This window comes from Narcine bancroftii, chromosome 14, assembly GCF_036971445.1.
Source record: "Narcine bancroftii isolate sNarBan1 chromosome 14, sNarBan1.hap1, whole genome shotgun sequence".
NCBI lineage: Eukaryota > Metazoa > Chordata > Chondrichthyes > Torpediniformes > Narcinidae > Narcine > Narcine bancroftii.
The window spans coordinates 37,039,500-37,067,279 of record NC_091482.1 but is presented as its reverse complement, the minus strand read 5'-3'; the positions used below and the strand labels follow the sequence as shown (position 1 = coordinate 37,067,279).

The 27,780-nt window shown below is 46.5% G+C and overlaps 1 protein-coding gene and 1 long non-coding RNA gene across 3 annotated transcripts in view; one reads left to right on the top strand and one right to left on the bottom strand.

Moving 5' to 3' along the window:
• Positions 1-27,155, top strand: part of LOC138749270 (ras-like protein family member 10B) — a 271,551-nt gene extending 244,396 nt beyond the window's left edge. Inside the window, exon 3 of the mRNA XM_069910448.1 lies at positions 26,885-27,155. Within this exon, the coding sequence (XP_069766549.1) occupies positions 26,885-27,155 (271 nt within the window). The remainder of the gene's footprint in view (positions 1-26,884) is intronic.
• LOC138749271 (uncharacterized) overlaps positions 1-27,780 on the bottom strand; it is a 225,172-nt gene that overhangs the window by 186,581 nt on the left and 10,811 nt on the right. The window lies entirely within an intron of this gene.

Below are 27,780 nucleotides of genomic sequence, written 5' to 3'. Positions count from 1 at the left end.
TGCAGTTGAATTTGTTGGATTATGTTTCTAAATTTAAAGATAGGTAACAAAAAGTGTGGACTTTGGCTCAAGAGAATTTAGAAATGGCTCAGGGTAAAATGAAGTGTTTATTTGACAGGAAAGCTCGGGTGAGGAATTTTAACACAGGAAGTAAAGTTTTGATTTTGTTTCCAACACATGACAATCCTTTGAGAGCAAGATTTTCTGGACCGTAGTTAAATCAAAACTGAATGATGTTCATTATGTTGTTAACACTCCAGATAGAAGGAATAAAACTCCAGTTTGTCAAATAAATATGTTGAAACCTTATTATGAGAATAAGTGTAGTGGAGAACAATCTGTTCGCATAAAACAGCACCCATATAAAATAAACATTCAGAAGAGTGCAATCATGGATCAGGAGGTGGAATATATGTTGAGGAATGACATTATTAGACCTTCAATCTCAGATTGGAGTTCTCCTTGTATTCTGGTACCAACACCAGATAGAACTGTTAGGTTCTGCACAGATTATAGGAAGGTTAATTCAGTAACTAAAACCGATGCTTATCCTATTCCAAGAATAGATGACTGTATTGATAAAATTGGCAAAGCTAAATTTCTTACTAAGTTGGATTTGTTGAAGGGTAACTGGTGCATACCTTTAACTGAGAGAGGAAATTATATTTCAGGTTTTGTATCTCCATCTGGTTTATACGAGTATAATGTGTTACCTTTTGGCATGAAAAATGTCCCTGCAACATTCCAGAGGATGATTCATTCAGTTAACATATACAGATGCTTATATTGATGACTCGTTACAAAAAGTGACACATGGGAAGAACATTTAAGGCAATTGGACAAATTGTTTGCAAGATTATCCAAAGTAAACTTAACTGTTAATTTAGCCAAGAGTGAATTTGCAAATGCCACAGTAACATACCTGGGTTATGTAGTTGGCCAAGGCAAAGTTGCCCCTATACAAGCTAAGGTGAAAGCAATTTCTGAGTTTCCTACTCCCAATGGCAAGAAGGCAGTGAGAAGGTTTTTAGGAATGGCAGGATTATAAGAAATTTTGCTCATGTTGCTCTTCCTTTAACCAACTTTTTTAAGAAAGGGGAGAAATTTGTGTGGACTAAAGAGTGTCAGACAGCTTTAGAAAATTTAAAGGAGATGCTCTGCCATTGCCCTCTGTTTAAAATCTCCTTACTTTGAAAAACCTTTTTCTGTAGCAGTAGACACCAGTGAGGGAGCAGCAGTTTTATTGCAAAAACATAATGAAATTGGCCATTCAGATGCCTACTTTTCAAAAAAATTCAATGTTCATCAAAGGACCTATTCCACTATTGAAAAAGAACTGTTGTCTATCGTGTTTGCTCTGCAGAATTTTGATGTATATCTCAGTACATCTCAAGAACCAATTGTGATATTTACTGATCACAATCCTGTGGTGTTTTTGAATAAAATGAAGAATAAAAACAGAAGATTGTTACCGGAGTCTGATATTACAAGAATAACATCTGCAAATTAGCCATATCAGGGGTATGAATAATGTGATAGCAGATTGTTGTCAAGGTGTTAAAATTGATCATTTATAGAATATTCTTGAAATTGAGTTACTGTACTATAACATGTTATATATTATGTATTGTTATCTCTTTAGTGTTTTTAAGACAGTTTAGCTATAACTGAATTTTAACTCAAGAGTTAAAATTCTTTTAAAGGGGGAAGGTGTGACAAAGTATTTAGAAGTGGTTTGGGAGGAATTGTTAAAGCAGGTTGCACACAAACATTTTAAAACACAGAATTTTTACAGGACTTTTGCAGAGCGCTATTTTGCAGAAAGCAACAAAGTAGTGTAGCGGCAGCTACACTGCTACTGAAAGAACACACAACCAGATGGGTTGAGCTCAGTGAGCAGAACTGATTTATTGCAGGCTGCTGGGCTGGACTTGTACTCCCAGCCCGAAACTGGCTGAGAACCACACTGGGGGGTGCTGACGTCACCCGGGCATTACATGGTCCCCCAACGCGGACTTCTGAGCCCTGTGCTGAAATGGAGCCATTTCGACCGGCTGCCCCGCTGCGTGGGTTACAAGCGGGGCCGGTTCGCCTGCCTAGTGGTGTGCCACAACACAGGCCCCCGCCCCCAAGAACCAACACCAATGTCCTTTTTAGCTGAGTGGCCTTGCTTTTTGGGCTGGGCCACAATCACAGGTTCGGTGGGGTCGAGGTGCGCTGGCTTCAGCCTGTACACAGTAAACAGTTCGCACCTGCTGCCGATGTCCAGTGTGAACGTAGACCCTGAATGCTGGACAACCTTGTACGGCCCCTTGTAAGACCTCTGGCAGAGGTGCCGCGGGCAGGCCCCGTTGAATAAAAATGTACTCTGCGGAAAGCAGCTCGCTGGGGATGTGAGATGGCCATGTGCCGTGTCTGGACAGCGGTGAGGGTGCAAAGGAGTCCGAGCAGGCCCAGATGCTCAGGAGCACCCAAGGCAGTTTGTCCACCCAGTCGGGACCGGTGAGGCAGGCCATAAGTGCTGACTTAAGGTGGCGGTGCAGACGCTCGACCAGCCCATTGGCCTGCCGGTGATAGGCCATGGTGCGGTGTAGCTCGATCCCCAACTTGTTGGCGAGCTGTGCCCAGAGTGCAGAGGTGAACTGGGCAGCCCAATTGCTGGTGAGGTGATTTGGAACGCCAAACCGGGTGACCCAACAGTGCAACAGCACTCGGGAGCAGGCATCCATGGAGGCGTCTGGCATTGGGATCGCCTCGGGCCAACAAGTGGTGCGGTCCATCACCGTGAACAGATAACGGTTGCCCTGGGAAACAGGTAAGGGCCTGACTATGTCCACGTTAATGTGGCTGAACCGTTCCCGGACATGCTCGAACTCTTGCATGGGCGCCCTGCTTTGCCTATGTATGTTGGACATTTGGCAATGGGTGCATGTTCTGGCCCAGCCCGCGATCTGCTTCTGCAGCCCATGCCAGTCGAACTGCTCTGCCACCATCTGGACCGTGGACCTGATGAACAGATGCAAAAGGTCGTGGATGGAAGACTTGCCTGCACCATTGCTGTGGAACCACTGACCGTGGGCTACCCATGGAGACATCGCACAGGACGGTGCTTCCGTGCTCAGAGTCGGGAGGTCTCGGAACTGCAGGTCCATGATGGCAGTCCTGAAGGCTCGCGTCTCCTCGTCGAACTTCTGGTCCTGAGTGAGCTGGTCGAAGTTGAGGCTGGGCGTCAGCATGTAGATGGTTGGTCACGAGAGTGCATCGGTGACCATGTTGTCCTTCCCTGCCTTGCGCCGAATGTCAGTGGTAAACTCTGACACGAAGGAGAGATAACGCTGCTGGCGGACCAACCAGGGGTCCTTCGCCATCGCGAGTGCCTGGGGGAGGGATTTGAGGTCAGTGAAGATGGTAAATGTCCTCCCCTCCAAGAAATAGCAGAAATGTCGCACCGCCAGGTACATACCCAGTACTCAAGGTCAAAAGTGCTATACTTGCGCTGTGGTGGGTGGAGAAGCTGGCTGAAGAATGCCAGCGGCTTCCATTGTCCGTTCACCTGCTGCTCCAGGACAGCGCCTATGGCTGTGGCAGAGGCATCGACGGAGAGTGCCATATGCAGGTCGGTAGGCGAGCATGATAGTCTTTGCGAGGGCTTCCCGGGATGAATCGGTTGTAGAAGTTGACCATGCCCATGAACACCTGCAGCCCCTTGAGATTGTCCAGACATGGGAATTCCTTGATAGCGGTGACTTCGTGCGGCGGGTGTGGCTCCCTTGGTATGGCCCAGGAACTGCATGGACTCTTTCCCAAACTGGCACTTGGCTGGTTTGATGGTGAGGCCAAAGGTGGGCCATGTGTTGCGCCCGATCCCTGCATACTGAGTCCATGAGGCGCTGGAAAGTCTGAGCGGCATTCTTGAGCCCGAATGGCATGCGAAGGTATTCGAACAAGCTGAAGGGGGTGATGATGGGTATGTCCTCAGGGTGCAGTTGGATTTGGTGATATCCACACACCAAGTCAACCTTGGAGAAAACCCTTGCACCATGCAGGTTGGCCGTAAAGTCCTGGATGTGAGGGATGCGGTAATGGTCAGGAACCGTCGCCTTGTTGAGCCATCGATAGTCTCCGCAATGGTGCCAGTCGCCAGAGGCTTTCGGGACCAGATGAAGTGGCGAGGCCCGTGGGCTGTCGGACCACCGAATGATCCCCAGCTCCAATGGATGCGAAAACTCCCCTTTCGCCATCTGGAACTTGTCAGGCGGAGCCGGCGTGCCTTGGCGTAAACCAATGGGCCCTGGGTGGGGATGTGGTGGAACACCCTGTGGCGCGGCGAGACAATGGAGAACTGTGGCTTGAGGAGGGTCGGAAACTCATCCAGGACTCGCTGGAACTTGTCTCTGGGTGTGCTGATCATGGCCATCTGCGGCTGCTCTGTGCAGGAGGTGTCGAGGCAAGTGGCCAGGAAAGTACAGGCATCCACCAGGCGCCTACCCTGAATGTCCACCAGAAGCCCATGGGTGAGGAGGAAGTCAGCACCCAGGATGGCGGTCGGAAGGGATGAGATGGTGAACCTCCACGAGAACTTTCGTCAGCCGATCTGGAAGTGGACTGTCTTGTCTCCATATGTCCGGATCTCTGTTGTGTTGGCCGCATGGAGAGGAGGCCCTCGAGGTCAGTTCCTGGACTCGATGGCCATGGCCGGCATGACGCTGATCTGGGCCCCAGTGTCAACAAGGAATCACCGGCCGCTGACTGAGTCCCGCAGGTAGAGAAGGCTGTGTCCTTGGCCAGTCGCCGCAGCCATTAACAGTGGCCGGCCTGCTCATTTCCCTGGAACGAGCAGGGCTGACGACACTTCCGAGCCTTGGCTCCCCAGTGCTGGTAGTAGAAGCAGAGGCCTGGAGTGTATGCCGTGCCCCTGGTTATGCTCTTTGTGGCCCCTACAGGGGCCGATGCTCTACTGCAGTGCTCGAGGTGGGCTTCGCGTGGTCATACCTGTGCCTGATGACCTGCTGAACTGCCGAGCCCTCTGGGAATCGCTCAAGCCATAGCTCTTGGGCTTTCTGAGCAACCTTCCTCGGGTCGGTAAAGCTCTCTTGGGCCAGTAACGGCGGATGTCCTTGGGCAGATGGTCGAGGAAAATGCGCTCGAAGAGTGAGCACGTGGTGCATCTTGTCCATTAGCTCCATTGGGGACCTGACCCCCAGGGCGTCGAGGTGCAGCATTCAAGCGGCACGCTGGTACCTGGATAGTCTTAGGGATCCGGCGAGCATTCGCTTGATGGTTTTGTATTTGTCTTCGGTGGGTGGGTGCTGAACGAGGTGCGGCACGCTGGCGCCTGGATAGTCTGAGGGATCCGGCAAGCACTCACTTGATGGTCTTGTATTTGTCTTCGGTGGGTGGGTGCTGAACGAGGTGCAGCACGCATTTGGCGGTGACCACATGGTAGAATTTGGTCATGTCGGATGAAATCTTGCGGAGGTGAAACTAAGCCTCTGCGTAGCCGAACCAGGTCTCCAGCTCCTGAACCCAGAATTCAGGCAGCTTGACAGCTATAGCACTGATCCCAGGTTCGCTCATGATGGGTTCAAAGACGTTTGAACCAGTCGGGGTCACCAATTGTAGCGGCATCTACACTGCTACTGAAAGAACACACAATCAGATGGGTTGAGCTCAGTGAGCAGAACTGATTTATTGCAGGCTGCTGGGCTGGACATACTCCCAGCCCGGACCTGGCTGAGAACTGTGCTGGGGGTGCTGACATCACCCAGGCATCACATGGTCCCCCAGAGTGGGCTTCTCTGCCCCGTGCTGAGGAGAAGGGGCAACCCCCCGACGGCAATAGATTGGGAGATGGGGAAGTGCAGAGAGACCTAGGGGTACTCGTGCACCAGTCACTGAATGCGAGCATGCAGGTACAGCAGGCGGTTAAAAAGGCAAATGGTATGTTGGCCTTCATATCAAGAGGGTTTTAAGTATAGGAATAAGGATACCTTACTGCAGTTGTACAGAGCCTTAGTGAGACCACACCTGGAGTATTGTGTGCAGTTTTGGTCGCCTTATCTGAGGAAGGATGTTCTTGCAATGGAGGGAGTGCAAAGGCGATTCACCAGGCTGATACCCGGAATGGCAGGAATAACTTATGAGGAAAGATTGCGCAATTTGGGATTGTACTCGTTGGAGTTTAGAAGATTGAGAGGGGATCTCATAGAGACATATAAAATTCTGGCAGGACTGGACAAGGGATGTTTCTAATGGTGGGGGAGGTCCAGAACCCGGGGCCATGGTTCAAGGATAATAGGCAAACCATTTAGGAATTTCTTTACCCAGAGGGTGGTGAATCTGTGGAATTCATTGCCACAGAGAGCAGTAGAGGCAGGTTCATTGAATATATTTAAGAGGGAATTAGATATATTTATATGGAAAGCTCTCCACTGGCCACCGAGACAGAGGTGCACCAAAGAAGAGGTACAAGGACTGCTTAAAGAAATCTCTTGGTGCCTGCCACATTGACCACCGCCAGTGGGCTGATATTGCCTCCAACCGTGCATCTTGGCGCCTCACAGTTCGGCGGGCTGCAACCTCCTTTGAAGAAGACCGCAGAGCCCACCTCACTGACAAAAGACAAAGGAAGAAAAACCCAACACCCAACCCCAACCAACCAATTTTCCCTTGCAACCGCTGCAACCATGCCTCCCTGTCCCGCATCGGACGTGTCAGTCACCAACGAGCCTGCAGCAGACGTGGACATACCCCTCCATAAATCTTCATCCACGAAGCCAAGCCAAAGAAAGAAGATATATTTCTTCAGTATAAGGGAATTAGGGGTTACGGAGAGAAGGCGGGGACGGTGTACTGAACTTTAAGATCAGCCATGATCTCAGTGAATGGCGGAGCAGGCTCGAAGGGCCGAATGACGTACTCCTGCTCCTATCTTCTATGTTTCTATGTTTCATGGCCAATAAAACTGTACTAGAATGTTGGAATCTAATATGATTAACGACTTGTTTAACCGACTAACTAGTTAACAGAAACAGTTAACTGAGAGATTATTTTCAATAAGTCTAATTATTAAATACTACATTACTTTAGGTAACCAGCCTTTTGTGTGAACATTAACTTCCTTGGTGCTCTGGTTGCAAACCATGTGTGCGTACGCACACATGCACAGCTTCAATAGACCATTGGGGAGGGAGATTAGTACAATGAGGACATAGGCATGTGGAGGTAAGAAAAATAGAGGGTTAATGGTGGGTAAGGAAGGATGTGAAGTAGGCTTACATAGATTTGAATATAGAAGAACGAGAGGGGATCTCACAGAAACATTTCAAATAATGAATTGATTGGACAGAGTGGATTTTAATAAGATGTTTTCCTAGCTGGGTGATTCCAGGACAAGAATTAAAAAGTACCAATTTACAACCGAGATGAGGAGAAATTTCTTTAGCCAGAGGGTCATGGAATTTGTGGAATTCGTTGCCACATGTAGCTGTGGAGGCAGGATCTTTTGGGGAATTTAAAGAGGAAATTGGTAGGTATCTAATTAGTCAGGATATCGTGGGATATGGGGACAAGGCCAGAATTTGGAACTAGATGTGAGAACAGTTTAGCTCAGGGAGATTTCATGGAGCAGACTCAATGGGCCAAATGGCCTGCTTCTGTTCCTTTTTCTTGTGATCTTGTGAGCACAACACTGTGGGCTGAAACGCCTGTACTGTGCTGTAATGTTCTATGTTCTAGGCCATTGGGATTTTAGCTGTGTAAAGTTTTATTGTACTATCAGGTACATGAGTCTAAAATTTAACGTGTGGAATTATGGTCTTTTATTTTCTAATTGATCCTCACACTCCAAGACAGCACAGATGTATTAGAATTATTTAGGTGTTTAAAATGCTATGAGGATTCATTTGGGTAGATAGTTTAAGTTGTGCGAGAATGTTCCAAGTTGCCCTTTCTCCAGCACTGACAGATAATTCTTTAATTAGCTCATTTATGAAGCATGGAATTGAGTGGGTTTTTAAGCACCCACTACTCTCCGTGTTAAAAACCTACCACTGACTTTTCTCCTAAACTCTCCTCCCCTCACCTTGAACAGATGTCTGCTGGTATTTAATTTTTTTAAATGTTTATGCTTTTAATTTTAGACATACAGCATATTAACAGGCCATTTTGGCCCACACACCCGTGCTGCCCAATCTACACCCAATTAACCTACACCCCAGTGGGGAAAACCTACACAGACATGGGGAGAACATACAAACTCCTTACAGCAGCAAGGGATTCAAACCCTGGTGCTGATCGCTGGCACTGTAACAGTGTTGCGCTAACTGCTACACCACCCATTGTGGTCCCAGGAAACAGGTGCTCCCTGTCCACCTTAATCTTAATCCTGTCCTCTCATAATCTTGTAGACCTCTATTGTCACCTTTCATCCTTCTTCAGTCCAAAGAGAAAACCCCTAGTTTTGTTAACCTTGCCTCATAAGACACATTCTCCAATCCAGACAATATCAGGGTAAATCTCCTCTGCACCCTTTTCAAAGCTTCCACATCCTTCCTGTAATGAGGTGACCAGAAATGAACATAACATTCCAGTAAGGCTTGGATAGTACAAAATGAAGTGTAGGATCCCAGGAGATCTGAGAAATATAGGGACCTTGTTGTACCTGTTCATGGATCCATGGAGGGAGGGGCATATGTAGACAATAGAGTTAAGAAAATATACAGGATATTTGCCTTCATTAGGCAGACAAATAAGAGAAGGGATATTATTAGAACCAACCAAATATTGAAAGGGCTGGATAGAGTGGATATGGCGATGATATTTCCAGTTGGGAGAGCGTCTAGGACCAGAGGGCACACCTCAAAATAAAAAAAAAGATCTGCCCATGGAACAGAGATGAGAATAAATTTCTTCTCTGGAAGGTGGTGAATCAATAGTGTTCATTGCCACAGATGGCTGGAAGGCTAAGGCAGGGTATATTTAAAGTGGAGGTTGATTTCTTCATTAGTCAGAGAGTCAAAAGTTATGGGGGGGTGGAGTGGTGGGAGGCAGAAGAATGGGGTTAAGAGGAAGAATGCACCAGCTATGAATTGAATGATGGAGCAGACTCAATGGGCCGAATGGCCAAGTCTGCTCCCACATCTTATGGTCGTCTTAAATGATGGTACAACTATAGAGAGCATGGGTTAGGACAAGGCTAAAGTACTGCATGCAGTTCTGGTTACTACCCTATAGAAGAGGGTGCAGAGGATGTTGTCTGGCATGCAGCATTTCATTCAGAGGGAGAGATGGGGTAAACTATCATTGTTTTGTTTGAAGTGAAGGAGAGTGAGGGAAAACCCAACTGATAGAAATTGATATGATTTTTGGAGGAGGAGACTAAAAGGATCGATGTGACCAAGACAGTTGATGGAACTGTCTTTTTTGATTTTTGTAAAGTGTTTAAAAAGGTCCCCCATGGCAGAGCAATAGGGTGGGTAAGGGAATACGGTAAAGGAGGCCCATCAGCCAATTGAGTTACAAATTTGCTAAGTGATAGGAGTCAGAGAGTAATTATAGAGAGCAGTTTTTTAGGCTAGGAGATCAACCAGTGGCGTGCCATTTAAGAACTATTTAGATGGGCTTGTTAAACACTGGGATCTACCTCCCACTGATTCGGAAGGTCCTCTTGTTCCCTTGTGTTCTACATACTCACATCAGCCCTGTCAAGCTCCCAAGAGGCTCTTATATTTGAACAGTAACCCTCCCTTCCACTAACTCTAAGGAAAATAGATCTTGTTTCTCTCGTTAGGATGGATGTAAAACATGAAAGTGGTTGAAGAAACTCAACACAAACTTTTTTGTTCGGATGCCTGCCAACATTTTGTTATACTGTGATGAAGGGCTCATGTCTGAAATATTTGCTATGTAAATGACTCTGTTAGACCAGCTGAGTTTCTCCAGTATCATGTCTATAGTCTCTGGATAGGATGACCCTCTCTTCCCATGAATTATCCAGATGAATCTCAGTTAGACTGTCGCCAGTGTTGAAATATCCTTTTTTTTAAGGTAAGGAGAGCAAATTGTGCACAGAATTCCAGATATGATCTCACCCAAGAACCCACTCCACCATAACGAAACATCCTTATTCTTAAATTCCCACACTTCACCAAAAAAGTCAACGTGTCACTTATCGCTGAACTAATTGTTGGGTTTGTTTGCAAGTGTTTTGCAATTCACTCCAACGCTGAGATCTCTCTGATTTTCACTCATTTACAATCTCTCTCCATTTAGATATAATCTGTCTTCTTTTCTTTGGCTTGGCTTCGTGGACGAAGATTTATGGAGGGGGTAAAAGTCCACGTCAGCTGCAGGCTCGTTTGTGGCTGACAAGTCTGATGCGGGACAGGCAGACACGGTTGCAGCGGCTGCAGGGGAAAATTGGTTGGTTGGGGTTGGGTGTTGGGTTTTTCCTCCTTTGCCTTTTGTCAGTGAGGTGGGCTCTGTGGTCTTCTTCAAAGGAGGTTGCTGCCCGCCAAACTGTGAGGCGCCAAGATGCACGGTTTGAGGCGATATCAGCCCACTAGCGGTGGTCAATGTGGCAGGCACCAAGAGATTTCTTTAGGCAGTCCTTGTACCTTTACTTTGGTGCACCTCTGTCACGGTGGCCAGTGGAGAGCTCGCCATATAACACGATCTTGGGAAGGCGATGGTCCTCCATTCTGGAGACGTGACCCATCCAGCGCAGCTGGATCTTCAGCAGCGTGGACTCGATGCCGTCGACCTCTGCCATCTCGAGTACTTCGACGTTAGGGATGAAAGCGCTCTAATGGATGTTGAGGATGGAGCGGAGACAACGCTGGTGGAAGCGTTCTAAGAGCCGTAGGTGATGCCGGTAGAGGACCCATGATTCGGAGCCGAACAGGAGTGTGGGTATGACAACGGCTCTGTATACGCTTATCTTTGTGAGGTTTTTCAGTTGGTTGTTTTTCCAGACTCTTTTGTGTAGTCTTCCAAAGTCGCTATTTGCCTTGGCGAGTCTGTTGTCTATCTCATTGTCGATCCTTGCATCTGATGAAATGGTGCAGCCGAGATAGGTAAACTGGTTGACCGATTTGAGTTTTGTGTACCCGATGGAGATGTGGGGGGGCTGGTAGTCATGGTGGGGAGCTGGCTGATGGAGGACCTCAGTTTTCTTCAGGCTGACTTCCAGGCCAAACATTTTGGCAGTTTCCGCAAAGCAGGACGTCAAGCGCTGAAGAGCTGGCTCTGAATGGGCAACTAAAGTGGCATCGTCTGCAAAGAGTAGTTCACGGACAAGTTTCTCTTGTGTCTTGGTGTGAGCTTGCAGGCGCCTCAGATTGAAGAGACTGCCATCCGTGCGGTACCGGATGTAAACAGCGTCTTCATTGTTGGGGTCTTTCATGGCTTGGTTCAGCATCATGCTGAAGAAAATTGAAAAGAGGGTTGGTGCGAGAACACAGCCTTGCTTCACGCCATTGTTAATGGAGAAGGGTTCGGAGAGCTCATTGCTGTATCTGACCCGACCTTGTTGGTTTTCGTGCAGTTGGATAATCATGTTGAGGAACTTTGGGGGACATCCGATGCGCTCTAGTATTTGCCAAAGCCCTTTCCTGCTCACGATGTCGAAGGCTTTGGTGAGGTCAACAAAGGTGATGTAGAGTCCTTTGTTTTGTTCTCTGCACTTTTCTTGGAGCTGTCTGAGGGCAAAGACCATGTCAGTAGTTCCTCTGTTTGCGCGAAAGCCGCACTGTGATTCTGGGAGAATATTCTCGGCGACACTAGGTATTATTCTATTTAGTAGAATCCTAGCGAAGATTTTGCCTGCAATGGAGAGCAACGTGATTCCCCTGTAGTTTGAGCAGTCTGATTTCTCGCCTTTGTTTTTGTACAGGGTGATGATGGTGGCATCACGAAGGTCCTGAGGCAGTTTTCCTTGGTCCCAACAAAGCTTGAAAAACTCATGCAGTTTGGCATGTAGAGTTTTAACCTCACCTTACAACAAATAAAGAAAACCCTCACTCATTTCTTCCAGCACACCATGAAGACAACTTTCTTTATGAACCACTAGGCACAACTCCCCAAACATCACCCACTAAACTCCTCTGACCTTCTCGTTGGCTCACTGACACATGGGTGATCCTGAGACTCTCACTTTCTCCCGAAAAAGGTAAGTACGTGACCTCGACAGCCTCCCCTCCCCCTACCCCGCCTCAGCCTCTGAGCCATGCAAGGAGACGACCAATTGGAACTGTTACGCTATATAACAGTCCGGTGGGCTGACAGTTCAGCTTGACCTCATACAATAGTAGAAGTCAGGCAAAGCACGGTCTGACTGGTAAGGGTGCGACTGGTCTTCTGACCTTCTCATTGCCACACGGGTGATCCTGACCCTCTCACTCTCCTCCTCCTGATGAAGGAATGCGACCGTGACAAATCCACCTTTTGATTTTTTTTATTAAACTGCCTGACCTCACTTTTTCCCACATTAAGTATTTTTTACCAGGTTTTCTTTCCCAGTGATTTATTCCATCCACATCCCTTTGCACAATCACAGCAAGCTCCTCCACCTATTTTTGTATCATCTGTAAATGTGGAAACATTATCTTCCCTCTACTGGGTGACTAAGTTCAACTTTATTTATCATCCAATTGCACAAATAAAACTAGATGAAACAGCGTCCTCCCGTTCCCAGTGCAAAATCATTCAGACCCACAATCAGGGGTCAAGTCAAGTCCAGTTTATTGTCATCTGATTGTACAAGAAAAACCTGAAAAAACAACGTTCTCCTGTTCTCGGTTCAAAACACGCAGACACACAACCAGACATTACACACATACAGACAAACAATGCATCTGAAGGACAAATATTTATCTATACAATTAATTCATAAATATTGTTTTGTACATATGAAAGTCTCAGATGGTCAGTGTGAGCAGTTCCTTTGGTCCGTGAGAAGCTGCTTCACAGCCTGGTGGTGCTGGCTCTGATACTCCTGACGGGAACAGCTGAAAGATATGTGCAGGGTGGAAGGGGGTCCTCAATGATTTTGCATGTCCTCTTCAGTCAACAATACTGGTAGATCATGTCGAGGGGTGGGGGGGGGGGAAGTGAGACCCCAGTGATCCTCTATGCCACTTTTATGGTTCTGTGGATTGACCTCCAATCAATATCTCTGCAGCAAACGTATCTCACTGTGGTGTGTTTAACAAGCTCAATGAAGTAATTGAAGCTTAAACAGGGAATGTCCTGATGCAGCCAGCCAGGACACTCTCGATAGAGCTCCTACAGAAGGTTGCCCACCTCAGTCTTCTCGGGAAGTGCAGATGCTGTGGTGCCTTCCGGACAAGTGAGGAGTTGTTGTATCCAGGGTAGGTCACTTGTTAAGTGGACTCTGAGGAACTTGGTGCTCTCTGCTCTCTCCACTACCAAGTTATTAATGTGTAGTAGAGGGTGTAGCGCAACATCATCATTGCTGATGAGGCCGACGACTGTCGTGTCATCTGCAAACTTGATGACACTGTTGGAGCTGGATCTGACGTGGCAATTGTCGATCAGTGGCGTGAAGAGTAGCAGGCTGAAAACACAGCCCTGAGGTGCTCCAGCACTCAGCATGCTGGTACTCAACTTTCTGCTGCTAACTCAGACAGATTGTGGTCTTTCCATTAGGAAGTCCAGAATCCAGTTACAGAAAGGGGTGTTGAGTCCTAGTGAGGACAGCTTCCCCACCAGAATGATCATGTTAAACACTTAGATGAAGTCAATGAACAGCAGCCTAGCATATGAGGTGCTGTTTCCTGGTGGGCCAGGATGGATTAGAGCACACATGTCAAACTCTGGCCCGCGGGCCAAATTTGGCCCGCGATATAATTATATTTGGCCCGCAAGATCATATCAAAAATGTATTAGAGGTGGCCCGCTGGCCGCCGCGCCAGTATAGCGCATGCACAGTAACCGCTGTGTCCCAGGGTGAGAGAGAGAGAGAAAAAAATCCTGGTCCTTGAAAAGTAGTGGTGGGTGGTTTAATAAACATGCTGTCGTGTCCCCCCCCCACCCACCCCCCCCCCACCGCAGCGCGGCCTGGCCAGTGTCAGGGGAAGCCAAGGCCGCTTCCCAGCGCCCGGAACCCCAGTGGCACAGCGTTTCTTGGAGCTGCAGATGGAGTCGGGACACCGGAGGGAAGATTGGGGCTCCCCGCCAGGCGATGGGGGCGCCGGGCGCCGGGCGCCCTGCACCTTCCCACCGGACCAGCGGCGGGTGCCCGGAGTACACGTGGAGAGCGAGGCTGGTCAGGCAGGTAGGGTGGAACCCCCCCCGCCAATCTCGGGAGTGGCGTGGGCTGGATCGGGATTAGCCGCGCTCACTTTCTCCTCCACCGCTGACCGGGATCCCAGCGCGGTCCTGAGCGTGGAGACTGCCCTGGAAAAGTCCTGGGACACCTGCATGGAAAGAAAAGGGGGTCCAGGAGAAACTCAGCAGGTCAAGGGGGGTCCGGGAGAAACTCAGCAGGTCAAGGGAGGTCTGGGAGAAACTCAGCAGGTCAAGGGAGTCCGGTAGAAACTCAGGGGGGGCTTGATCTCGCCAGGACCGTTGCCCACTCCCCCTCCCTGTCGCAGGCCGACCCGCGACTCACGGTGACGGGGCCGCTGATCCGCCGAGATGCCGCCCTGCAGCGAGAGCCGATGCTCCCACACTGTCATTGTCCAACCCGATCGCCCGCACACCCCGCCCTCCCGCACACAGGCCTGAGTAAGGATTATGAACTTTAATCTCAGGATAAAACAATCTTCCAATAGTTTCATGTCACAGTGATAAATATATTCCTGGTTAAAAATGGTCCTGCACCTGGATACAAGCTCATTAGGCATAAAACTTGAAAAGTGTGTAAATCAAAGGATATCTGTACCAATGGAAAAAAGGGCATGGCAAATAACCCTGCTAGAGTTCATGCCCACAATCAGTCACCCATTTGATTGTTTCAGGAATCATGTTATTCTCCCACATTCTCAATAGCCTTCAGATTTTACTATTCGACAGCACACTAGCAACATTTGACAAATCCTCTATAGAGAAATATTATTTATTGAATATTTTCTTTCTCATTTGTTGATGCTTCTGGAAAGAGTTTATCCAAAACTATTATTAAACATTTATTTTAATAAGAAAAAGTTTAACATTACATATGTTGAAAGAAGAGAAAACATGCAGATGTTGTTGAAAATTTTCAATAAATATTTAGTTCGGCCCTCGACTTAGTCCAAGTTTTTAATTTTGGCCCTCCGTGAATTTGAGTTTGACACCCCTGGATTAGAGGGACAAGGGTATAGCATCATCAGTGGAATGGTTTCTTCTACAGGCTCACTGAAATGGGCCCAGAGTCTCTGGGAGGTGCGCTTTAATGTGTTCCATCAAGTAACAATTTGGGCAAAGAATCAATCTGGAGTACCTCCCTCCAGCCCAGATATTTATTCCATCTCTCTCTTTTCTATATAGTTTTCAACCATTGCTAAAACACTTCCTGCTTTATCTTGACCTTTCACTTTTGCACCTGTCTCTTAAATGCCCTTTGGAAATCTAAATACACTAATGTTCCCCCTCTATCAACTTTCCTCATCTTTAAAGAATTTGAACAAGTTTGCCAAACATGATTTATCTTTCATAAAACCATCTTGACCTGATTTGATCATATTCAGGTCTCCTAAATGATTTGTTGTTTCTTCTTCGATTGTTGAGTGTAGCAACCGCTGTGGCCGGGCATGTCTGTCCCGCTCTAGCCACTTGGCCACCAGCGAGCCTGCAGCAGACGTGGTACAGCCCCCTTCCTAAATCTTCATTCGCAAAGCCAAGCTGTGACATTGAGTCCAACATCTCACCATCAAATTGCCTTGTGATTTTCTACTTCCCCCTTTTTGAAGAAGACTCTTTTCCACTTTTCTGGAGCACTCACAGAATTAGTGAGTTTGGAAAAATCCCACTGTCTCTGCAGGCACTTCCTTGGGTGCAGGCCATCTGGTCCTGCGGATTTGTCTTCCATGATCCCTTTGTTTCACTAATACTTTATCCCTTGTGACTAGATTCCCCTGTTATTTGAAATTAACCCAAATGTTATCTCAGGAATATTAGAAATGTCTTCCATAGTGAAGACTGAAGCAAAAGTTTGATTTAACAATTTAAATCACATAACTGTAATCAGCCTCTTTTTCTGGAGATCCTTCGTGTCTACACGATTATGAGAGCCATATTCCTGGGGCAGGAATAGCCATCACCAGAGGACATGTGTATAAGGTGAAGGGAGAGAAGTTTAGGGGAGACATCAGGGGTAAGATTTTACACAGAGAGTGTGGGGGCCTGGAATGCCTTGCCAGGGGTGGAGGTGGAGACTGGAACATCAGGGAGCATTTAAGAGGGCGCATGGATGGAAGAAAAACAGAGAGTTACGGGGTAGGGAGGGCTTCAATTGTTTTAAAGAATATGTGGCGACACAACATCGAGGGTCAAAGGGCCTGTACAGTGCTGTGTTCCTTTTGCCAAAACCACCTTTGCCTGTTTATGTACGTGTAAAAGCGCTCCTGGTGTGGATATTTTGTGCCGATTTTGTGTGAATATCAATGTTCTCACCTTAAATGAGCATTATGGTATTTCACTGCTGGGTCCTACATACTTCCCAATTTTCTGGTCAAATTCACACTCTGATTTTCTACAATGCATAGCAAGGATCATTTGAGACTTGTCTACACAGTAAAACCCATGGAGTGAATTTAAGGCCAGATGCAGTTGTAGATCTACCTTTAACCTCATAATCTAGGAAAGTTTCATGATTTTTCAGAACATTCTAATTTATTCCCACAAGCTTTATTGCTTCAGCTGTGTGAAAATGGAACAATTCATAACTTTCTACTTCACTCCCACATGAGGGGTTAAAATGGTGGACATCCAGGGCTGTTGTGATAGCAACACTGCTACTGTGGCAGATCTGAGAGAGCAGAGTCTCAATGCTCCTCTGTGCGGTCCTACTTCCCAGGCATTACCCGAAGACATATGCAGACATATGAGGCTGGTGATGTTTATTTTTAAAACCTCGGTGAACCAACAGACGTTCGAGATGGTAGCCCAAACCATAGGGGTTTCAGGCTTCGGGGGATCAGCACTGCACAAGAATGAGTGGACACCGCCCAGCCCCACCGAGAAGAAGAAGCTTGGGGACATCCCTACTGGGGAGGAGAGGAGACCAGGGCAATGGACCAGTGAGGCCTCAGACCAGCTGCAGACCAGAAAGACAGACCAGCTGCAGACTGCTGGAGGCTGGCTCATGGAAACCAAGTATTGGACTGGGATCCATGAGGCTGTTGATGACAAGCAGGGTTCCCAAACGACCTTGGGTGTTAGCAAGATGGCAGCACTTCCCTGGGGGGGGCCATGGAGGGCAAGGAACAGAGATACAATGCTCTCACATGGTCCAACTGCCCATTCTGACTGCTGTCAGCCCTGAACAGGCTTTAAATGACCTGCTAAAAGACTGCAGGGAAGCAAAGGACTGGTGCAGGGCACCAGAAAACAGGGAGACCATCCCCTCCTGTGCACCCTTCCCTCACCCCATCTGAGAAGAAGCAGAGGAGATGGTCCATGGGATGGTGACCACAGTGGAGCACCCCTGAAGGGTTCTGCTGCTGAAGAACGAACCCACAGCTGGCAGGTCATGGGCTGCTGGAGAGGAACGAACACACAGGCTGTGAGCTGCTGGAGACTGGCTAAAGGGGCACCAGATCATTGAACCAGGATGCAAGAGGGTGGCAAGGATGCTGAAAGGTTCCTGATCATGTAGGAGGTTCAGGTCTGATGCTTGGGATGCTGGTGGTTCAGACTGAAGTGACCTGCGGAAGCTGCAGGAATGCAGGAGGCAAATCCATGGACACTCAGTGACTCACTTTTGCTTCTCTTTCTCTGACTCTAAGAGGCGCTGAGCAATTGCTGCTAATGGCAAATCTGTCTGCTGCACAGCAGACAAAAGGCAAATTTATGTAATAAAACACTGCTTTTATTGCATGACAATAAATTGGAGGTTCAGAACCAGGAGCTAGGTCTCACTGCTGGAATGGACAGGATGTAAAGGTTCTGGAATTGCAGGCTGCAAATCCATGGACACTCGATGTCTCTGTAAGGGACTCTCTATTGCTTCTCTCTCACTTAAGGGTGAAGCTGAGCTTGGGGTATCTCTTTGTGCTCCTTTGTGGCAAGCATGATAATAAAGGAGTCTTGAAATCCTTCCTTTTCCAGTGGAGATTCCCAGAGATGTGCTATTTCTTTATCTGAGAAGTCAGGGCAGTGGGACTGAGTGGGAGGATGATGGAATGGCAGAGTAGACACAATGCTCCTATGTCTTCTTACATAGTACAATGCTGTCAACCTATGGCTCACCACAGCCATTAGTTACCAAGATTTCTGGCTGCCGTTTCTCTGAAAGCTACACTGCACTTCACTGGGCAAATTTAATTGTGTATGTCTAATACCTCAAAAACTATTATTACTATTTTAGAAATGTCCTCACTAAGGTTCAATTAATGAAGATGAGAAAGGTGGAGGATAAGGTTGTCCAGAAAGCATTTGACTGAAGAAACTGAGAACTGGGTGGGAGGGTTGTAGAACAGGCAGTGTCAGGTTACTGTTAAGATGGAAGATGTGACAGTTCTGTACACAGAAGTTCATCGTAGTAAATGTACATTCAGGAGCAGGTTTGACATCTATATGGAAAGGCAGACAATTTCACTAAAGGATTTCCCTTTGGAATGCTATTGGAATTCTCATTGTCCCATTGAGCTGTAGAACATAGAAACATACCATCAGGTAAATAAGATGCTGGGAAACTGGAGAACAAACAAAATGCTGGAGGAACTCAGCTGGCCAGGCTGCCTCTGTGGAAGGCAAAAGGTTCCCTTTGAAGGGTTTTGGGCTGAAACATCAACTATGCTTTTGCCTTCTATTGATGCTGTTACGACCCCAGAGGACCCAAAAATCCAGCAGCAATAGATATGCACCAATACAAATGGTTACTTACACATAAGTTGCTTTTAATTATCCTTGAATATGAAAATAGCATCAAACTTTAACTTATTACTATCAACTTACTTAACCACCCCCCCCCCTCTAATTCTAAGCGCACATGTGTGTAATATGTATACAAGTTTAGAAAAGTTCTTTGGTTCACAGTCTAATCTCACTGGTCTTGTTAGCATTAATAAACTTCACCAGGCTTTGGTGTTTAACAGGTAAATGGTAACCACTCAAGAGGGTTCTTGTTGGTTTTCAGAGAGTTTTCTCATTACAGGGCAGCCACTCCAGTGTCTTGCTGATGAAACTTGCCCTCTTCAGGGTTCTCCAGATGATAATCTCTTTATTTTTCCTTCTCTTTCTCTTATTCCAAGGGAAACCCTGAACAGCCAGGCTCCTCCTTTGACCAGGCCATCTTCCAAAGCCTGCCAGCTTGTCCCTCTGGAACCGAAGTCTCTGTCTCTCCTCTCTATCACTCCCTCCCACTCTGAGAGCAGCAAAGCTGTTCTGCCTCTGCCTGCAAAGATCACATGTTCTTCCAGACAGCAACCTGTTTTCCAGACAAAGCTGCTGCTGTATGTTGATACATTGTTGCCTTTTGCAAACAGCAGCCCATCATGAGTCTGTGAGCACTCTGCCAAACTCCTGCAAACATTCTGTGTTTTACAGTGTTTGTGTGTGACCTGCTCTAACAAACCTTTCCCAATTTATCTCCCAAACACCTCTATATTCTCTGTCACACTGTTGCCTGACCTATTGAATTCCTCCTGTTTCTCTGTACCCCTTTCCAATCTCATTTACAAGTTCTCAGTTTGTAGCCTGTTATATCCTGGGGGCTTCCTGCCCACCTGCCTCCACCACCCTCTCAGGCTGAGATCTGCATTGAAAAAATAAATTTCCAAGTAAAAGAAAATTCCTCCTCAGATCCATCTCAACCTCCTGCTCCTTCCCGTAAACCTGTTGGTTGGCCGTGGACGTCCCTGCCATCGAAAAATGTTTCTTCGAATCTATCCTGACTATGCCTCTCATAATTTTGTACACATCTAGCAGGATTCTCCTCATCCTCATCTGCTCAGTAAATACATATGCAGACTGAATTTAATTGGATTTATTTGGCATGCTCTCAGCCAACAGTGTTGTAATAAGATTTCCTTAGCTTGAAGTGTTGCTACTGAGATTGATGGTATGATGTAGCGTTGGGTCTCTTATAAATTAAACAAGTAAATTATTCCAAAATATTTATACATATTTATTTTATATTATATTTTATTTGTGCACCGTAGTCAAGAGAAACACTGTTTCATCAGAATGTCTATGGACAGTGAGGTGATAATAATAAAGTTAAATTTTTTGGTTCTGGGAAACAAGTTTTGATTAAGCAGTTCATGTGTTATCACACTCTACAGATTTTACTGCAGAGAGTACTGTCATTTGTATTTTCTTGGCATCAATGGGAAAGAATAATGTATGGCCTTTCTGAATAAGAATCATTGTTCTCGTCTTCTTGTGGAATCCCTCTCTATCAATAGCAGTTTTGTCTGCAGCAGCCAGGTGTTGTAACACTTCATTCCAGATGGCAGATGGCTTTCCTTCGTTAGCGGGGTTTGTATATTTAACTGCCTGGACACAACCCTTGGCTGGCCCCTCCCACAGACTCCAAAATAAAGGTGGCGGTCCCATCTCCCGAGGCTCGTCGACCAGCATGGGCGTGGCTCCATTCTATTGCTAATAAAAGCCAATCTGTTTTACATAACTTCTAGTCATTTGCAGTAATTGATCAATTTTATTTGCAATACATTTTGATAATGGAGCAGATCCTAAAACCAGAGAAGTTGGACATTGATCCACAATCCTCCAACAACTTTGAACTCTGGCTGCGTTGCTTCGAAGCGTTCCTGCAGACATCATCTACTATCGTTCGATCAGAGAACACAAGCTGAAGGTACTACATTCCCGGGTCGAGCCCCTGGTATATTCAATGACCAGGGATGCCGAGTCGCACCCAGAGGCAATGAGCATCCTGAAAGGCCAGAACCTGAGGAAGATAAATGAGGTCTATGCAAGACACCTCCTGACTACCCAAAAACACAACCTGGGGAATCGAGCACCAAGTACCTCCGGGCCCTCGAGCTCTTGGATGGGCCTGCGACTGCCACAGTGTACTGCCACAGAGGACCTGATCAGAGACGCTTATGTTGCAGGTATCAGGTCCAACTACATCCACCAGAGACTGTGAGGTGAGCTCAACTTGAGGAGGGCGGTCGAACTGACAGGCATGGTCGAGTTGGCCCTCTAGAATATGGAAACCTACTCAGCCAACTACACGGCCACCTCATTGTTGCCCCAGGATGTGGGGTGGTCGCAACCCTGTGAAATACAGCCACCGACACGTCCTGCCAGCGACCTGACCATGGCTGCTGTACTCCATGTGATAGTACAGATTCTATCACCAATGTGTATATGTACAGATTGTGGTGTAGGATGACTGTGATTGGCTGAGAGCATAGCCACACCTACTGGCAGGTCTTAAAGGATTGCTCCTAGCCAGACCAGATCATTCTGGACTGGCTGACTTACATGTGATATGCTCCAGTCTTTTAGTTAATAAAAGACTTGGTTTGGATCAACAAGTCTTTGGTTCTTTCAACATGCTCTACACTTCGTGAGCACATAAAGTGCTACTTCTGTGGCCTGAACTTGAATGACAACATTGTCTGACTGAATTAATGCAACCTAGATTGTATACCTAAAATGGATGAGGGGGGGGTGGGGGGTGGCTTGGGAGGAGGGAGGGTGGGGAGAAAAAGTCACTGTAAATGTGTGAAAAAGAAAAAGTGTATACCATGGCTATTGTGATTTATGGTGTGAAAAATAAAAAATTTAAAAAAAAACAAACACACAAGGAAATGCTGCCTGGTGAAAGACATGGTTTGCTCTAACTGTGGGAAGAAAGGTCATAACACAAACATGGGTAAGTCCAAGTCACCCCAACCCAGCAACGCTGCGTGCGGGCCATGGGGGATGCCACCATTTTGGGACTGAACACCTGAAGACTCCACCACATCTACAGTCAGCAATCCAATTCTGGCCTCCATCAAGGATCAAGGTAGCCCTCACCAACTTACCTGATCGATGATGGCATCCAGATAAATGGTCATGAGGCGAACTGCCCATTCAATAGTGGGAGCACGGAGAGCTTCACCCACCCCGACACGGTACAGCCGCAAAGTGTCTTTGGCCTCGAAGTCCCATATGGCTGATGTTCTTGGCTACTGTGTAGTGACTCTGACCTTATGAGGCACAGACTACAAAGACTTTAAGCTCCTGGTCATGTCACTTCTTTGCGTAGCTGTGCAACTGGGACTGGATTTTCAATGCCACCTTAAGAGTGTGACAATGGAGTATGATGGGCCCCATTCCCCACCTCACTATCTGTACCAGCAGTTTTTAAACTGCCCACTGCGCTCCACCTGCAAACACCCCCTCCCCCTGCCGGCCTCTTCCCCCACCGTTTCCAGCCAGCAACCCAAAGATTGAACACTGCAGACAACCTGCGGATTCCCAACTCTCAAGATTATCTATCCACCATTGTTCATTAACCTCACACCCCACTGTAAATCTGATGCCACTAAAAGTAGGTGGTACAGTGCCGGGGACAGGACATTTATTAGGTCGGAGGTGCAGCAGCTACTCAATGAGGGGATCATTGAAGCCAGCACCAGCCCCAGGAAAGCCCAAGTGGTGGTGGTGAGGAATGAGGAGAAAATCAGGATGGTCATTGACTAACAGTCAGACCATTAACAGATACACACAGCTGGAAGTATACCCTCTTCCCTGAATATCTGATATGGTAAACCAAATTGTGCGATATCAGGCACCAATATACTAGTTTTGAGGTGGATGGTCATCTCTACCATTTCCTGAGGATTCCCTTTGGTGTCTCCAATGAGATCTCAATCTTCCAGCAGGAGATGGACCAAATGGTAGACCAGTATGAGCTGCAGGCCACATTTCCGTATCTGGACAATATCACCATTTGTGGCCATGATCTGCAGGACCATGACTCCAACCTCCAAAGATTCCTTCCAACCACCAAACTTCTTAACCTGATATACAATAAGAAAAAAATGCATATTTTGCACAACCTGCCTGGCTATCCTTGTCATTTCCCCGACCCCAATCATGCACCGTCTTTTGGAACTCCCCCTTCCCCACACCATCAAAGACCTGAAAAGGTGCTTGGGCTTCTTCTTCTATGCCCATTGGGTCCCCAATTATGCAGACAAGCCCCTCCCCAGCCCATTTTCCCTGCTGTTAGAGGGTCATGCAACCTTCATACGCATCAAGGTAGACATTGCCAAGGCCACAATGAATGCTGTTGATGAATCCACCCCATTCCAGGTGGAGAGCAATGTGTCCAACTTCGCTCTGACAGCCAACCATAACTAGATGGGCAGACCCATAGCCTTCTTTCCTCACAGCCTCCAGGGCCCCAAAATTCAACATTTCTCTATCGAGAAGGAGGCCCAGGCCATTGTCATGGCGGTACAGCACTGGAGACACTACCTGGCCGCCAAATGATTTACCTTGCTAACTAACCAACATGAGGTCAAATCAAAATGACAAGATATTGAGGTGGAGAATTCAACTTTCCATCTACAATTATGAAACCTTGTACCGGTTCGGGAAACACAACGAGCTCCCTGATGCCCTATCCTGTGGAACATGTGCCAGGACACAAATAAACCGATTGCAAACTCTCCACAGTGACCTCTGCTACCCCAGGGTCACTAGGTTCTTCATCTTTATCAAAGCCCTCAATCTGCTTATTCCATTGAGGAGATCAGGCCTATGACCAGAAACTGCCAGGTCTGTGCAGAATGCAAACCGCACTTCTAGCGATCAGACAGAGCACATCTTATAAAGGCTACCCACCCCTTTGAACGCCTGCACATTGATTTCAAAGGAGCTCTCCCCTCCTCTGACTGCAACATGTACTTCCTCAACAGCCACATTTCCCGTTCACCATCCCCTGCTCAGACATGACAACAGCCACCATCATCAAGGCCCTGTGTAATATCTTCACCTTGTTCGGGTACCGCTGCTATATCCATAGCGACCGGGGATCCTCTTTTATGAATGATGAGCTGCGTCAGTACCTGCTGGCCAGAGGCATGAGCAGGACCACAGGTTACAACCCCTGAGGGATGGGCAGGTGGAAAGGGAGAACGCCACTGTCTGGAAGGCCATCCTCCTCATCCTGCATCTAGGGGCCTTCCAGTCTCCCACTGGCAAGTTGTCCTCCCAGAGGCGCTCCACTCAATCAGATCGCTCCTACATATTTCTTAGACTCTTCTCATCTTTTTGGATGTATTTCCTTCTCCAATTTCATTATTCTTTATCTAACTGGTCTACTTCCTTCATATATTCTTTCTTTACTTTTGAAGTATAGCTTAAATATGCCTTCATAGAGTCACATAGTGTAAACTTGCTTGTTACTGAGGCTTTATTGGTTTCAAGAAAAAAATTTATCTGTTGTCTCATATAATCACAAAATTCTTTTCTTCAATAAGGTTGTATTTAACCTCCATCTTTTGCTTTTCTTCCAATAAAATTGACAAAATTAAAGGTAAATAATCCAATAAAACTCGTGCTTGATATTCCACCCTTTGTACTCTATGTTGAAATTAGAAACATTTTTATTCATGAATGTTTTATATTGAAACAAATAAAAGGAATAATCCTTTTCATTGGGATAAATTATTCTCCAAACATCCACTAAATCCATATCTTTCATTAAATCTACTACTGTTTTTGTAACTTTATTTTTCATCATTTTTTTCTCCTGATCTATCTCTTTTAGGGTTTAAAGCAAAATTAAAATCTCCCTCTAATATAACTTTGATAATTGCATAAAAACATCTTGTGTAAATTTACCATCATCTAGATTTGGTGCATACACATTCATTAAGGTCATTGTTCCAAGTAAATATGACAATTTACCATAAAATATCTTCCAGCTAAATCTACAGTAGTATCTAATATTTTTATTGGTATTTTTTTAATCAATATTGCTGTACCTCTGGCCTTAGAATTAAATCATGATATTATTACAGTTCCTACCCAGTCTCTTTTTAATTTTTCATGTTCTTTTTCTGTCAAATGCATTTCTTGCAAAAAGCCAATGTCTACTTTAGTTTTTATTTCATATATAGCTAATTTTTTTCTGCTTTATTTGGTTCTGTACCCCATGAATATTAATACTAATAAAATTCAACTTATCAGCCATCAACTCTTCCATTAAATCTAGAGATTTAATATTGCCATTGATTAATACGAATGCCTTGCTGAAATCCATATAAACAATGCCTACAGTTCTGTCCAGCCAGAGGCCATGTTTCCATGTTTTATAACTCTGGGACTCTGTGGCTATAGGAGAGTCCAGGGGAAGGGGAAAGGGCAGTGAGATTACGTTGTATCGAACATCAGGCTCTAGAGGCCTTATTGCCTCCTCTAGATCCCATATTCTTTGCTACTACACTTGGTTCCAAAGCATGTAAAGGATATTTAAGCAGTATAAATGTTCAAAAAGAGTTAAACAGTACAGAAACCTCAACAGATTAGGTTCAGCAGTTACATTGCCATGCCAGTTATCCAGAGGCTTTGATTAACAATTTAGAGATCTAGGTTAAAATCCCACCCTGTCAACTGTAAAATTTAAATTCAGCCATCATGAGCACAAAACCGTCAGAAATACTTGCCCTAATGTCCCTCATAGAGGGAATCTATAGATGACTCCAGACCCACCAACGTGATTGGGTCTTGAATGCCCAATTAAGCCCCGCTCATCAAAGGCCACTGGGAATGGGCCACTGCCCATGACACTCAATCACTGAAAAATCAGTTAAAAAATAGATAAATGAGGGACAGCAAGAATGAGATAAGTTGACAGTGTTGGATGAAGTTGGGTGTTGGACTTCAGAGACCAGCTGGTCATCGTGTCCTCTTTGAAGATGCACAGGAGAGGGTGCATGCTGGAAACCTTGGCCAAACACAAACTGCTGGAGACACCCAGTGGGTCAAGCAGCATCAGCAGGATGAACAGAACGATCAACGTTTCGAGCTGAAAGTCCTGATCGGGACTGATGAAGGCTCAGTCTACTCCTGATTTGTGATCCCGCAGATATTTTTAAATATGAGACATACAGCGCGGTATCAGGCTAATTTGTCCCTACGAGTCCGCGCCGCCCAATTTGCGCCCCACACCTCAGTACATTTCGAATGGTGGGAGGAAACCGGAGACCCAGAGGAAACCCACGCAAACACGGGGAGCACATACAAACTCCTAACAGATAGCATGGGTTTCGAACCCAGGCCCAGTCCAATCTCTGGTTCTGTAAAAGCATTTAATTTACCGCTACGTTAACTGTACTATCTTATCTCTACTCCAATTTCTGACTCTTAAATATTCTGTCTGTTTTATATTCAAGTAATGTGTAATGTTGAATAAAATGAAATCTTAGCAATGGCATGGGGTGTCACAGTTGGCGTGGCGGTTAGCTCAACGCTGTTACAGCACTACCGATCAGGACTGAGGTTTGAATCCCCTGCTGTCTGTTTTACGTTCTCCCCGTGCCTTCATGGGTTTTCCCCAGGGGTTCTGGTTTCCTCCCACTGTTCAAAATGTACCCGGGGTTATAAGTTCATTGGTTGTAATTCGGCGGCACTGATTGGAAGGGCTGTTACTGAGCGGTGTCTTTAAATATTAACATCATTGGTGCAGGAGATGAGTTACCAAATCGGTAATCAGTAGCCTTTCCATTTTTCTCTTCCTACCCAGGGTGATTGGAACCAGCGAGATCCCCATCATTATCGTCGGGAACAAACGGGACCTGCAGAGAGGCCGTGTCATCCCCAGGCGGAACGTTTCCAACCTCGTGAAGAAGACCTGGAAGTGCGGCTACATTGAGTGTTCAGCCAAGTACAACTGGCACATTCTCCTACTGTTCAATGAACTCCTGAAGACTGTGGGCTGCGCACACTGCAGGCACATGCACACCGCCATCCGCTTTCAGGGAGCCCTGCGGCCAAACCGGTGCAGTGTGATGTGATCCAGGTCCCCACTGGGGCTGCAGCTGTGTGACTGTATTTCCATCAGGAACTTTCGATATGTAGCGGGTAGATTTTTTTACCACTGCGCTCTCAGCCAGCTGCGCACACAACTTGGATTCGAGTGCAGCAAAGTGTGGCCTGCTCTCTCAGCAACTGGTATGGGTTCTGGCAGCTCCCCACCATCTTCAGTCCAAGTTGTAGTTAGCCCCTGGTGGACCTTTAATTTGCTTGGATTAGCAATAACTAATCAGAAGGACTTCAATAACCTGGCATCCTGCAACCACAGATACAGCTGTAAATGCAGCACCAGCCCCTCCCCTCTGACCGTGGTTCCAGGATCATCCCATCCCCTAGACCTGGCCACAAAATCTGGGCCGACTCTGCTGCAGAGTCATAGATTCACAGCCCATAGGCCTTCACCCACTGGGCTTTCTCTCATCAACAAACACCCATAAACACCAGCCCTGCTTCATTATCCTGTCCGCACCATTAATTCTACCTGTCACCTATCAAAATTGGGACAAGTTCATTTTTCATTTTTAAAATTTGTAATTTTTCAGTTAAATTTAAGCATACAGCACGGTAACTTTTCAGCCCACGGGCCCGTGCAGACCAATCGTGCCC